General features: G+C 37.4%; 1 protein-coding gene across 1 annotated transcript in view; it reads left to right on the top strand.

The window, feature by feature from the left end:
- LOC121300280 (doublesex- and mab-3-related transcription factor 1-like) overlaps positions 1-14,191 on the top strand; it is a 38,326-nt gene continuing 24,135 nt past the window's right edge. Inside the window, exons 1-3 of the mRNA XM_041228787.1 lie at positions 1-378; positions 1,962-2,145; positions 10,418-10,578. Coding sequence (XP_041084721.1) covers positions 61-378; positions 1,962-2,145; positions 10,418-10,578 — 663 coding nt within the window. The 5' untranslated portion in view covers positions 1-60. The remainder of the gene's footprint in view (positions 379-1,961; positions 2,146-10,417; positions 10,579-14,191) is intronic.

Raw genomic sequence — 14,191 nt, 5'->3', positions numbered from 1 at the left:
CAGAACGTCACAGACAATCCTCTGGTACAGGAAAGGCAAAGTGACATCGGCCTGGAGATAATGAACACGGTCACGGATTGCTATCTTCCCCTAAACTCTAAAAGGAAGCATAGAGAGAACTGCAAATCGCCGGCCAAGCGTCCCCAAGACATGCATAACGGCAGTGATAGCGAGCAAGATGGGCAGTTACTGGATTGTGCGGGTCTGTCTGCTTCACCAACCGGCAAAAAGCCCCCTCGGATGCCAAAGTGTTCTCGCTGCAGGAACCACGGCTATGTGTCTCCCCTGAAGGGCCACAAGAGATTCTGCACTTGGAGAGACTGCCAGTGTCAGAAATGCAAACTGATTGCAGAACGACAGAGAGTCATGGCGGCCCAGGTATTCTGTGGGACAAATTAGTTAAATTGTTATAAGAAATGTTTTTTTTTTTGTTATTGTTTTTGTTTGTTTTGCTAACATTTTTTAGGGGACAGGGAAATTGTTACATTTTTCGATACGAAAAACCAAAAATGTATTAATATTATACACGTTTTATATTAGACAGTTGTCATGGTCTGTCAACACGTGGCAGATTCACTGCGATGTAGGTGCCCAGGACTGCATTGTAATATTTTGTTGTAGTGTAGGCTATATATACATATACTTTTTCCCCCAGTAAACTTGGCACACTGTGATTTTAGAGAAATATAATCTTACTAACATACATAGTTTTTCATCTTGTAAGGTGCATATAAATATTTGACAGATTTTTCCACATTAAGCGATCCAGGCCAGAGAGAAATGTCGATACAAGGTACTTACTGACCGTACAATAATACATGTTTTCTGTTGACACAGTAACATCATCAAAGTAAAGAAGCTAATATGTTGATCTTCAATTTTTTTAAATAACTTACAAATAAATGTAAAAATGAATGCTGCATTAAATACAGTACTAGATACTGTATTTTGAGACCTCGTGGAGGAAATGGTAAACGGGTTCCAAAAAAACTGACAGGCCTGTTGGGTTTGAATGATTAACGTATATTTTGTAATTGTATTTTTTATTAAATCAGTATTTTCACAGCAAATGGTAAATATACCTACAGTACTTAACATAAACATATGGATTTTATTATTATCCCCAGCTGTGAAGTAAATAAATCGTTTCGTTACTTCACTATAAATTGCGACATGTTGGGAACTATCTATTAAAATAAAATAAATCTTTTACAGAAAAAAAAGGTTATGCTTTCTTTAAAAAAAAAAAAAAAAAATTACAATGAAGTGTTCAATGTCTAAATATCTGAATAACTGAACCTCACAGCTGGTTATAATTAGATTTGAACCTTTTTTTAGGTTCCAAGATGAAAATTGTCTAGGAGAGACTAAAATCTATTACTTCATTGAACAGACATTTTTTTTTCTTAAGTTATTTGTTGTTTTGTGTAATGGTGTTAAGTGTTCTCGTTTGTCCAATTCCAAATGTAATAAATACAAAAAATTTAAAAAAGAAAAAATAGCGTATTATTCAGGTAATAGCACCTCAGGAATGCACACACAGTTTTTTTTTTAAAGAACAAATACAAATAATGAAGATATTTGTAAAGTGTTGCCATTGTAAAAGATACTTTATAGTAAACATACCCAAATTTAGAAAAATGACAAACATTATGAATGCACAATTGTTATTTATTATTATTATTATTATTATTATTATTATTATTATTATTATTTTTATTATTATTTTTATTATTATTATTTCGTTTGTTTCATATATTTGTAAATATTACATAACTACAGTTTTAACCAGCAGCTTAATAACAATGCTTTAGTCATGCCAGGTCGTAAATGAGGTCATCTTGGAGTTCCTGCCCTGAGGAGAACAAATTCCAAATTGGGGTAGGAGGGGGGAATAAAAAAATAATTGGTCACTCATAGCTAAACAGATCCTTCATGTACACCATTCCTTTTGGGTTTAGGTAGCACTGAGGAGACAGCAGGCACAGGAGGAGGAGCTGGGCATTTGCCACCCTGTTCCACTTCCAAACACAGATCTGGTCATCAAAAGCGAAGGCACTGGAAACAGCTCCTGCTTGTTTGTTCCAGGGGGAGAGTCCCCGCCTTCAGCCTCAGCCAGCACAGCACCATCATCTTCAGTTACAGGTAAATCAAAACTGCATTCAAGATTCTTTAGAATCTGGCAAATGCTTATAGCCTGTTAAAAATGTTTTAATAAATACAAAATACGTATATACAGGGGATTGACAAAACAGAAACGCTGGAAAAATTAAGCACATATTTTGGTATAAATGATCTGTCCTTCATGTCCTTCATTAATATTTTAACTGATTCATATTTTCAATGTTATGAAAACTCCTCTGGCAACATCTAACAGTACCCTTTCGTTACTTTGACCACTGACTATTGGTTTTCCAGATGATACACACCTATTGATTTGTGATATCAGTGTCAAATTGGTACACAGCTGTATTCTTTGATTCTTTAGGTTAAGTACAATCATCAGGGTTCTCCCCAGGCGTTTTCAGCCGGACGGGCCTCCCGGCAAAGTGGCTGTCGCCTTCCTGGCTGAAAAAATCTGATCCGTCCATCTTGGAGATGCTACTGTGCCTTTAACAATAAGGATTGAATTAGTTTCTAGCAGACTAGATCAGTTGCACGTTGCTGGGAGGAAAACAAATTCTTGGACCCACATGACAGCTGTGTTATGTCTTGATACAGCATTTAATCAATCAGAGTTAAAGGGGCGAGTTTTCTGTGTTAAGCACTTCGAGAGGCTAAAATGTAAAAAATTACTGCTAAAACATAACCAATTTTCAAAGAAAAAATCGTGACAATGAATGCAGGGGGTCAAAATAAGCTGGTGATCGGCGCAATCCACTGCCTAATAGTAGTTTTTTGCGCTGGCTACTTTATTAAAAAAATATTGCGATTATTTTCGGGTATTAGCATTCAGTTAATTTTTTGTCGTATTGTTGTACTGTAAGGTGATATTTGCATTTGTAGTGAATACGAACATCTGATTTTTGTATCCGAATACATGTCAAATATTTGTTTGAATATTTAGATATCTGCTCCAGCACAATGTATTGTTGTCACCAGGATGGCTGTCGTGGTGGCGTCAGACCCGGTACAGAAACTCAAAGTGGGAAGTCAATGGTGAATGGCGCTGTTGCGCTGGTTTATTGCAAAATAAACAGACTCTTTGTAAAAGAAAACGGCACGGTGGCCAAAACTGACAGACAAACACAGTGGACGAGCACTAAACAAACAAGTATCATACCGAACTGTTTCAGCACGAATAGCAACTGTTATTTATAATTACTTTCTCCTCTCAGCCTCCCGTTCTCCACTCACGAACGCACAACACCCTGTTTGCGTGAAGCGCTCACCCTTTTATGCAGCTGTATGTAGACTTGATTGCTAGTCAATCATTCAATTGGAATCTCAGTACATCTGCACGTGAACTAATTGCACTACCCGTGCTTCCATACTAATACCCATATTAATCTGCATGTGGAGTGATTGTGCAATCCCCTTGCCTAAATACAATTACACACTTTACAACACCTGTGCTACATAACCCACACTCTGTGTACCAATACCTACACGACAATAACATGCCACATACAACATATAACACAAAATACACCACCATGCCACAATTGTATACTGTAACGTATCAAATTAAAAGTAGCAATACATTTTTAGTCACAATGGGCCTGACAGTCTTTAGTAGGGCTGATATTTGAAAAGTTCTTTCAAATTCAGAACTGCAGAAATTATAGTAGATTTCCACCCCCAAGTTCCCTACAGAAATTAGGGTTGTTTATCATTTAGTAATCATAACTTACTATGAAAATTGTAAATGAGTTTTCAAGTCTTGAAATAAAGCTATATTGCTTGTCCCTTGTGGAAGGCAAGGCACATGAAATTGTAAAAAGCAGTAAATTATTTTGGGAAAGGTGTCAGTAACAGTAACACCTGGAACCGAAAACTCACTGTATTTTGTTTGTCAAGCAAGTTTATTTATTTATTTTTTATTGATTGATTTTATTGTTTTACCAGGGAAATTATCCTGAAATACCACATCTGGTCCAGAAATGTACAGATGAAAAGCTTTTTAAATGGTTTTCCTTTTTGTATTGTGTATTTTTGAAGGAACAAATTATAATTTACAAATTATACAAATTAAGAAAAAAAAAAAAAAAAAGACATACCGCTCAGTTGGTAGGTGCTTCTGTATCCAGGACTGCAGAAAATACGGGTGTTTCACAAGGAACAGTAAAATAGTCATATCTGTTATTCTTTGGTGCAACAAGTAAGGTAACATATTTGCAGTCTCAGTTCTTAAAACACTTTGGCCATTCAGGAATTCTGAATAAGACATAAAATAAAATGCATTTTTTTTTGTGTATAAAATGTGGCTTCTGTTTACTTATTTTCAAATACTGCTTGGTCAGGGCTAATACAGCTACTTTCTCTGTGATCGCTGTGTAATAGATGTGGGAGTTTAGCTGGAAAGGTTCTTTGATAAGTATTCTTAGAATAAGAGATACAAAAATGAATTAGGAATTATTGTTTCCTGATTGAAGAGGCTATCGTGTAATAAAGAGTATGTGATAAAGAGTGTGGTGACTTGGCCTTGACGTCAGTGAAGATTCTGCTCACACAGGCCTATTATACTCTGAGGTGTTAGGTTGGTGCTGTGACTTGGCAGCACAAAAACATTTCTGCTAACCACTTTACTGTGGCACTGTAAACAATAAAACAAGGACAACTACAAATATTTAAAAAATGTTAAAGATTAAGCATGACTGTGGGATACTATAGCTTTAAACTGTAAAATGGGTAATTTAAACTCTGTCAATGTTGTGATACCTCAATAGGAATATTGTGGTCTTTCTACTTGTTTTCAGCTTTTAAACAGCAAAATATTAGTTAAATGAAGGGTTTAGTTAAGTAACTGAGAGCTCAGTTGAAATGAAAACCAGAAGAAACTGGGGTCCCAAGGACCAGGTTTGAGAAGCCCTGGTCTGGTTAGAAACATCAGCTAACACTGTCTTGTCAGCAGTTCAAGTACCTGTCACCAGTGTACTGCAGTCACCAGTCTTTCCTTCTTTTTCTATTGTTGAGTTAGAAACTTCACAGCACTTCGTCTGTACCCCTCAGAAAGGATTGGAATAACATAAAAAGGGTACAGCTGTAATGCAGTGTACATCACACTATGTTTGTTTTGAGGAAATCTTCAAAATACAGTACTGTGAAAAAGTATTTGCCCCCTGTCTGATTTTCTGCATTTTGGCATATTTCTGACACTGAATGTTACCAGATCTTCAACCAAAATCTAATATTAGATAAAAGGGACCCAAAATTTTGATACTTATTTCATTTATTTATTAAACAAAGTTATGCAACACCCAATGCCCCCATGTGAAAAAGTAATCATACCATTAGATTCAGTAACTGGTTAGGCCACCTTTAGCAGCAATAACTGCAACCAAATGCTTCCTGTAGTTATTGATCAGTCTCTCACAGCGCAGTGAAGGACTTTTGGCCCACTCCTTCATGCAGAACTGCTTCAACTCAGTGACATTTGTGGGTTTTCAAGCATAAACTGGTCGTTTCAGGTACTACCACAACATCTCAATGGGGTTTAGGTCTGGACTTTGACAAGGCCGTTCCAAAACTTTAAATTTCTTGTTCTTCAACCATTCTGATGTAGACTTGCTTGTGTGTTTCGGTTCCTTGTCTTGCTGCATGACCCAGCTGCGTTTCAGTTTGAGCTTGAGGACAGATGGCCTGACATTCTCCTGTAGAATTCTCTGATACAGAGCAGAATTCATGGTTCCTTCAATGATGGCAAGTCATCCAGGTCCTGATGCAGCAAAGCATCCCCAAATCATGACACTACCACCACCATGTTTGACCGTATGAGGTTCTTACTGTGGAATGCAGTGTTTGGTTTTCACCAGACATAACGGGGCCCATATTGGCCAAAAAGTTCCACTTTTGACACATCTGTCCATAGAACATTGTTCCAGAACTCTTGAGGATCATCCAGATGCTTTTTGGCAAACTTGAGACAAGCATTCATGTTCTTCTTAGTGAGCAGTGTTTTCCATCTTGTTACTCTGCCATGAACCCCATTTTTGCCCAGTGTCTTTCTGATGGTGGAGTCATGAACACTGACCTGACCTGACCTGACCTGAGCCGAGGCGAGACAGGCCTGCAGATTCCTGGATGTTGTTCTAGGGTTTTTTGTGACTTCCTTGACGAATTTACGCCTTGCACTTGGAGAGATTTTGGCAGGACGGCCACTCCTGGGAAGATTCACTACTGTCCCAAACTTTCTCCATTTGGACAATATAGCTCTGACTGTGGTTTGGTGGAGCCCCAGAGCCTTATACATGGCTTTGTAACCCTTTCTAGGAGCCACAGAGCCTTATACATGGCTTTGTAACCCTTTCTAGACTGATAGGCATCAACAACTTTTTTTTTCCAGAGGTCTTCAGGAATTTCTTTTGATTGTGGCATGATGTGCCTCTAGGACCTGTGTGCTGACAACTTAACTCTGATGGTAAGGGCCAAAGTTAGTCAGATTTATATTGGGCAGGGCTGGCCCAAATCAGGCCTGATTGTTAACCAAAGTATTCAAACAGCTGACCCTAATTATCCCTTTAATTGGGTTGAGTTAACTAGGAGGGCAATAACTTTTTCACACCTGAAGATTACATGTTTGATTACCTTGCACACCAAACAAATGAAAGAAGCACCAAACTTTGTCATTTTTTTCTCTTTGACTTCCTCTATGTACTACTACAACCCACAAAAAGAGCTGACCAAATTCAATGTGAACAATGTGCAAAAATGCAGAAAATCAGACAGGCAAATACTTTTTCACAGCACTGTACAACATGAGCTGAAAAATGCGAATATGCTTTTATTTAAAGTTTGTTGTTTGTACAGTAAATTGCTTTGCTTCTGTGGGTTACCAAGTATTCAAAAGTTTTCAATGTATATACTGTGTTTACTTATATTTCACCAGTCATATCATTAACATTAATCAAGTAAGGGTTGGCCTCACATAATAAATGGTTTGAAGCCACCAGTTCAGCTTGCCAAACTGTTATTCTGCATTGTACAATCCATTTCCTCTGAAATTTCATTGGCACAATATTTGAATGTTGAAAACAAAAGTAAAGCTTTATCTTTGGTGTAAAGGGCTTTGTGAATTTCATTTGCAGCCCATTTGTTTTACCACAAGGTGAGGTGATGTACATTGTATGATCACAGCTTTTTGTTTCAAAGTAATTTACCTATACGATGGACAAACTATTGAAAAATAAATAATGAAATATCTTATTAGCTTTTAATAAACATACATTCTTACTTGGATTATATACAATATTTTGAGGATTCTTTCATTTCATTTTTTGTTTATTAGTTTTAATAGATGTACTATATTATTTGTACAGTACCCTTGGTTTTGTGCTCAGAATGCACAGTTGGAAACACAGTGCAACACAAGATATTGACTTCATACTTGGCACAGAGCTGTATTTTATGATTCTGAAGTTATTCGAGGGATAGCTTTGAGGTGAGATTTTAAGATGTTCCCCATGAATAACACAGATGATATGGAGCACATCTTCACATGTCCGCTTAAAATCGTGGTTTTTAGAACCAGTCAACCTGATGTTAATACCAGGCTACCTAGCCACGTTTGAAGTATAGTGCTAGAGAAAATACCTGTAGACGAACAGCAATGACTAAATAAAATACCTTCTTGACACTTTTTAAATCTGTTTTGCAAATATGAACATTGTCATTTTTTCCTGTGAATGCACGTCTGTTGAATATTCCAAAATGTGTCCCAACCCTCATTGTATTGCAGTAGCTGTTTTCCCCCTCATGTACCGTTGGAATACATTTTGTGAATAACACATTTTAATGTTATGTCATAATATTCTGTTTGAAGACCAGTTATATGCTATCATTATTATTATTATTTTTTTTTTTAAATTTAGTAATCACAATTATTTTATTATTTTCTATCTATTTAGCATATCAAATTATATTTAGGCTCAGCTCACGGCTACCACCCCTGTGCTGACTCGAGAGTGGCGAAGATGAACACATGCCGTCCCCCAAAGCGTGTGCCCTCAGCCGACCGCTTTTTTTCACACTGCAGACTCACCATGCAGCCATCTCAGAGCTACGGTGTCAGAGGACAACGCAGCTCTGGGCAGCTTACAGGCAAGCCCGCAGGCCCCCGGCCAGACTAGGGGTCATTGGTGCGCAGTGAGCCATGAGCTGATCTAAGACCCCACCCCGTCTGGCGCTCGGCCACTTGTGTGCCGCTGCCTGGGAGCTCCTGTCTACGGTCGGGAATTGAATATCCTGGACTTGAACTGCCGAGCTCCCGACTATAGGGTGCATCCTGCACTCCACTCGGAGTGCCTTTACCAGGTGTGCCATTCAGGAGCCCCCCTGTCATTATTTTTACGTGTTCCAGTACAGGACCTGATGAGGCGATTCGGTAGCAAATTGTTTAAGAGGTTGGATAGAATATGAAAGATGGATTTAAGCAAATTTATTTTGCTTTCTGTATGTTAGCATAAGGGTCATGTGCTGGTGCCAAACTTCCCCATCTCTTGATCAGTTCCCTTCGTGCTGTCTTGTGGGAGAAACATGCTGTTCTAGCTGTCCTGATTGTGCTCTTGGGGAGGTGAGATGCCAGCCGTGTCAAGGCTGTGTTCCTGATTTAAAGGAAAATCACTGACAGGCCAAAACAACTAGCAGTGATATTGAACTGCTGATGGAATAGTACAAAGCAGTTCATCATGGTAATTTGCTGGCAGGGACCTAGGCCAGCGTAACAGTAACAACCCTCATTTCTTCTAAATGAAAAGTTTGTGTGTTGCATCAAATGAACAATGAAATGGGGAGTCTTTGCAGTAATCTGCATTATTGTTTCAGAAATAGATTTCAAACTTCTTTATTTTATTTATTTATTTATTTGTTTTAATGATTGTGTATACTAATCTTATAAAAGTAATCATCATCATCTTAAAAAAAAATACCCCAAAAAAAAACATTGAGATAAATTGTGAAGACCACATTTTCACAAGGATTATTAGTTCAATAAAGAGACATTTATTATTTGTATATTTTTTGCATGCATGTGTATAACAGTGTGTAACAATTTCAACACCTGGGTCCAGTTGCACACTAATTTGGAAAGCTTAATGCTGCACAGTGAAACTCAGCATATTCACAGTCACCTGTTATTTGTGTTACCTGTATTTTTAAATTTGTAGTTGACCATTATTACCACTAGGTGGACCGCTTTAGTTGCTCTTGTGTGGCTATGGTCTTTTTTTCTTCATTTTTCTGTATAAAATAGAAGAATTACATTTTGATCTACTGTTTTTTTGTTGACATTATGAAAAATCTGATTGCAGCTTTTTTTTAATGTTCTTTTCTGTCTTAAAATCAAGGATGATTTAAATTTGTTGTTTTAAAGAAGAAAATTTTTGATTTTGATTAGCACCCTCAAGTGGTGACTAGGGCAGGCCAGTCTTGTTTTTATAATTGTTTGTGCATTGTACTTTTTCAATGTTCACTGGATTCAGTATTTAGTAGGTTTTCCACATTCTATAATCAGCAATGATCTGGTGCTGAGTAGAAATTTTTGTATTTATATAGGCAATACTACGCAGAATTCATTCAACATAAGAAAGGTTTGGGAATGAGAAGAGGATGTTCTGTCCATCAAGCCACGTCCCATCTTAGCACACTGTTGTCTCTGCTAGGGGCCTCTAAATGAATAGGCTAGAATCTGTAATGGTAAAAATTTTCATGGGATCTTTTGCAGTTTTCCCATGCTTTTGCCATGGTTATACAGGTCCTGTGCATTTAAAATAGTTTACCATAGTTCTACAATCATTTATTTTTTAATATGCTTTACTATACCTCTCTGCCTAACAGTGTTTACCTGAGCTTTACCATGTTTTCACTGTGCTTTATTACACTTTGCTGTGTTTTCACTGTGGCCACAGAGTAGCCGGTTTTACTATCAATCTGTGCCAGATCAACTTCAAATGTAAATAATATTAAACAGCTGTCCTAAAGGATTTCTGTTGCTTGGTCATTCAAATATTTATTTATAACATCAAAATTATTTCTGGGTTAGCTTGTGCTATGCTCATTAAAGGTGGGCAGATATTATCAATAACATCCTTTTGTTTTGGTATACTGTATTTTGGTAGTAAACTCAGCCTGTAAGGGGTCTGCATTCATCATCTGATCTGTTCAGTATTTTACTTCATGTTTGCCAATATACTGAAAGCATGGTGATGTGTGATGAAATAACTACTGACCAGCCTGGCTTCTCCATCATTTTGTGTTACAGAGAGCCGTGCCAATCTGCAAGATAGTCCATCTGCCACCAGTAGAGGGCACACGGAGAGCACACCTGAGTTGATTGTTGATTCATCCTACTACAGCAACTTCTACCAGCCACCCCACTACCCAGCTTACTACAACAACCTGTACAACTACCAGAGTTACCAGGTGCCAAGGGTGGGTGTGGGAACTGCATTGGGTGAGACTGCTTTCAAAAAGCCCATTGCTTCTGAAAAGACTGCAAGGCTGATTGCGAGGGAAGTGAGATGAGAAAGCATATTAGCCCGTATAACTCTGCTGTGCTTACCCACCTCATTTCCCCTGCATCAGCCTAGGGTCTTTTCAGAAGCAATTTATGCTGGAGCAGTTGGTAAGCATGGCAGATAATATGGGTGAGACGATTCATGGTGTATTGATGCATCACGATACTTTACAACATGATACGATACATCTTTGTGTATCGTGATACAAGCTTGAAATGAGTAGCTGTAAATCATGAAAGAAAAGGTCTTGGTTGTCTGAACATATACTCCACTTGAGCCTAGACATATCCCATTGTGCAATGAGCCGACCAGACACTTCCGGAATTTAAGTGGGAGCAGAGGAAACAATGGCGAGTTCTTTAATTTAGTTTATTTTAGGGTTACAGTTGTTATTGAAAATGATATGGACAAAAACGTGAAATATATGAGTTAACAATAATAAAAAGTTAAACGAAACTTAGAGAAAAAAACTAAACTTAGATAAAAACAATATTATTATTATTATTATTATTATTATTATTATTATTATTATTATTATTATTAAGACAATAAGTCACTGCACCTGCTCTAAAACAGAGTTTGTCATTTGTCGATCACATGTAGTGAATTTTATCGAAATAGTGAATTTTATCCAAATATAAGTGATAAGTTTCTTTTGATGCTCAGTAAATTTGGTTGAATAACCCTTAGACTTCGATTTGGTAGAATATGTTACTTTCTTTAAAGAAATGTTAATCCTGATGAAAATCACTCATGTAATACTAATTTTATCATTAATTTTAATGTAATAATTAAAATTATTTCTAACCACATTTAAAAACAGCAGCGTAGAATAGTTTACAAAATAAAATAACATGCTCAACCTTAACTTCAAAAATACAATGTTTAAAATCTATGGTAATAATAATAATAATAATAATAATAATAATAATAATAATAATAATAATAATAATAATAATATATTGAATAAAAGTTAGGTATGATGCAACCAAAAATGCTGATGTACTTTTAAAAAATATTTCAATTGTTACTGATTAGACATCACAACTTAAAGCTGAAAAACTTCATATTTAGATTTTTTTAAAGAAACACATGAACTAAGTTTGTACTTTAATAGTTCTTTGCTTAGTGTTTGCTTACATTGCGTAGTGTTTATTTTCTTCTCAGAAATGTGGAAAAGAGATTTGGTCAATTCAGTTAAAATGGATATCCCAGGAACTCTAGTTGACATTCTGCTTTGTCTTTAAATTCAAACTAGTGGTTTACTACGTTGTGGGAAACAAATATAATTTATTTTGAACTGAATCTGTGTCTATAGAATTGAAATTTTATTTACTTTCAAGTCCATCAAGTAGAGATGAGTTTTTTCATTAGTATCGTGATATGTATTGTGTTGTGTATCGTATCGTGACCTTGCTGTGTCGTCTAACCCCTAGCAGATATATGATCTAAGCAGAAACAACAATAGAAAACCACAGAGTAGGATATCAGACAGTTAAGTAAAAAGGAAATATCAAGTGCCCCCTTGATATTTCATGATTTGGTCATTCAGTAATTAGGTTAATTCCTGGTTACCCTTGCTACAAGTACTATATTTGATTTATTGTGTAAGGGCCTTCACTATTTCAGTTTTTTCTGATGTAAGTCAGTGTGACAGGGAGTACCCTGTCGCTGGTTCTTGAGCAGCATGTCAACATCCACTGCTGTGTGTCTGAGTCAGTATTATTCCGTGATGACCTACATATGTAACCTCGCCCTGTTACAGTCAGATAGCAAAATAAGAGGGAAGACTAGTTAAATATTAGGAAAATATGGTTGAGAAAAAAAAAAAAATTATTCAAAAAGCTTTACATTTTTGTGATCTCTGATATAATTCTTTAAATATACTGTAGGCTAATAATGTGTTAAAATTAGCTTTACTTCAGAATCCCAGTGTATTTAACTATTATTTAGGAGTATACAGTGATTAAAGCACATTTAAAATGTATCACCATTCACAGAAAGGTTGCTTTCCAAGTTGGACACAGAATGTTCATGTCATATTCGTGCACAATGTGGGAGCGTTAAGTGAGTGAGCCGTTCAGAGTGAGAACGCTCAGAAAGCACACTGAGCTTATTTAACTGACTTTAACGCTCTACTCCACGAAAGCACTGAGCGACATTTAAAAATGGAGAATAATAACACTATGTAACACAATTTTTGTTCCTGGGTAGTAAGTGTTATTTCCTAATTGCTTATGCCTGAAGTATAGAAAATGGCTATTATTCCCCACAGACTTTGCTTTTGTGACCAGGACAGTGATATTTTGAAATTGACCTATTTCCAATGAGAAAACGGACGAATTTTTGTCTTTTCGTTCTCATAAAGTCAGAAAAAAACAACATATGAATCCAAATTAACATGTATTTATACTAAAGTAATACAAAAATGACTACAAAAGATTTAGAAGTCAGTAGTTTTTCGAGATTTATGATTATACTGTAAATCACTTTCACGAATCAGCCCCCAAATGTAGTCTCCCATCATGTTCTCGTTATACTGTCCTTGGTAGCGGCGTTCAAAGTCCAGTATATCCTGGTGGAAGCGCTCGCCTTGCTCCTTGAATTTATCAAGATGAGCATCAAGGATATGAACTTTGAGGGACATCCTACAGCCCATTGTGCCGTAGTTCTTCACCAGAGTCTCAACCAGCTCCACATAGTTTTTGGCCTTGTGATTGCCCAGGAAGCCCCGAACCACTGCGACAAAGCTGTTCCAAGCTGCTTTCTCCTTACTAGTGAGCTTCTTGGGGAATTTATTACACTCCAGGATCTTCTTTATCTGTGGTCCGTTGAAGACACCGGCTTTGACCTTTGCTTCAGACAGCTTAGGGAAGAAGTCTTGAAGGTACTTGAAGGCTGCCGACTCCTTATCTAGAGCTCTGACAAATTGTTTCATAAGACCCAATTTAATGTGCAGTGGTGGCATCAGCACCTTCTGGGGGTCCACCAGTGGCTCCCACTTGACGTTGTTCCTCCCCACAGAGAACTCGGTCCGCTGTGGCCAGTCCCGCCTGTGGTAGTGCGCCTTGGTGTCCCTGCTGTCCCAAAGGCAAAGATAGCAGGGAAACTTGGTAAAACCGCCTTGGAGACCCATCAGGAATGCCACCATTTTGAAGTCTCCTATGACCTCCCAGCTGTACTCATCATACTTCAAGGCATCCAGCAAGGTCTTGATGCTGTTGTAATCCTCTTTGAGGTGCACCGAGTGAGCCAGGGGAAGAGACGGGTACTTGTTACCAATGGAGCAGCACGGCTTTGAGGCTCCTGGATGAGCTGTCAATGAAGAGGCGCCATTCATTCTGGTTACAGGCGATTCCGATTGCCTCAAACAGACTGGTCACATTGTGGCAGAAGCAGAGCCCATCTTGACGGGTGAAGAAGTTGGAAAAAGGTTGGTGATGCTTCTTCTGATCTGCAACTTGCACACTTTCATCCAACCAGTTCCACTGCTTTAGCCTAGCTCGGCATTGGACTTG

This window comes from Polyodon spathula, chromosome 2, assembly GCF_017654505.1.
Source record: "Polyodon spathula isolate WHYD16114869_AA chromosome 2, ASM1765450v1, whole genome shotgun sequence".
NCBI classification, from domain to species: Eukaryota; Metazoa; Chordata; class Actinopteri; order Acipenseriformes; family Polyodontidae; genus Polyodon; species Polyodon spathula.
Note: the sequence above shows the minus strand (reverse complement) of the source record. Positions and strands in the feature narration are given on the sequence as shown.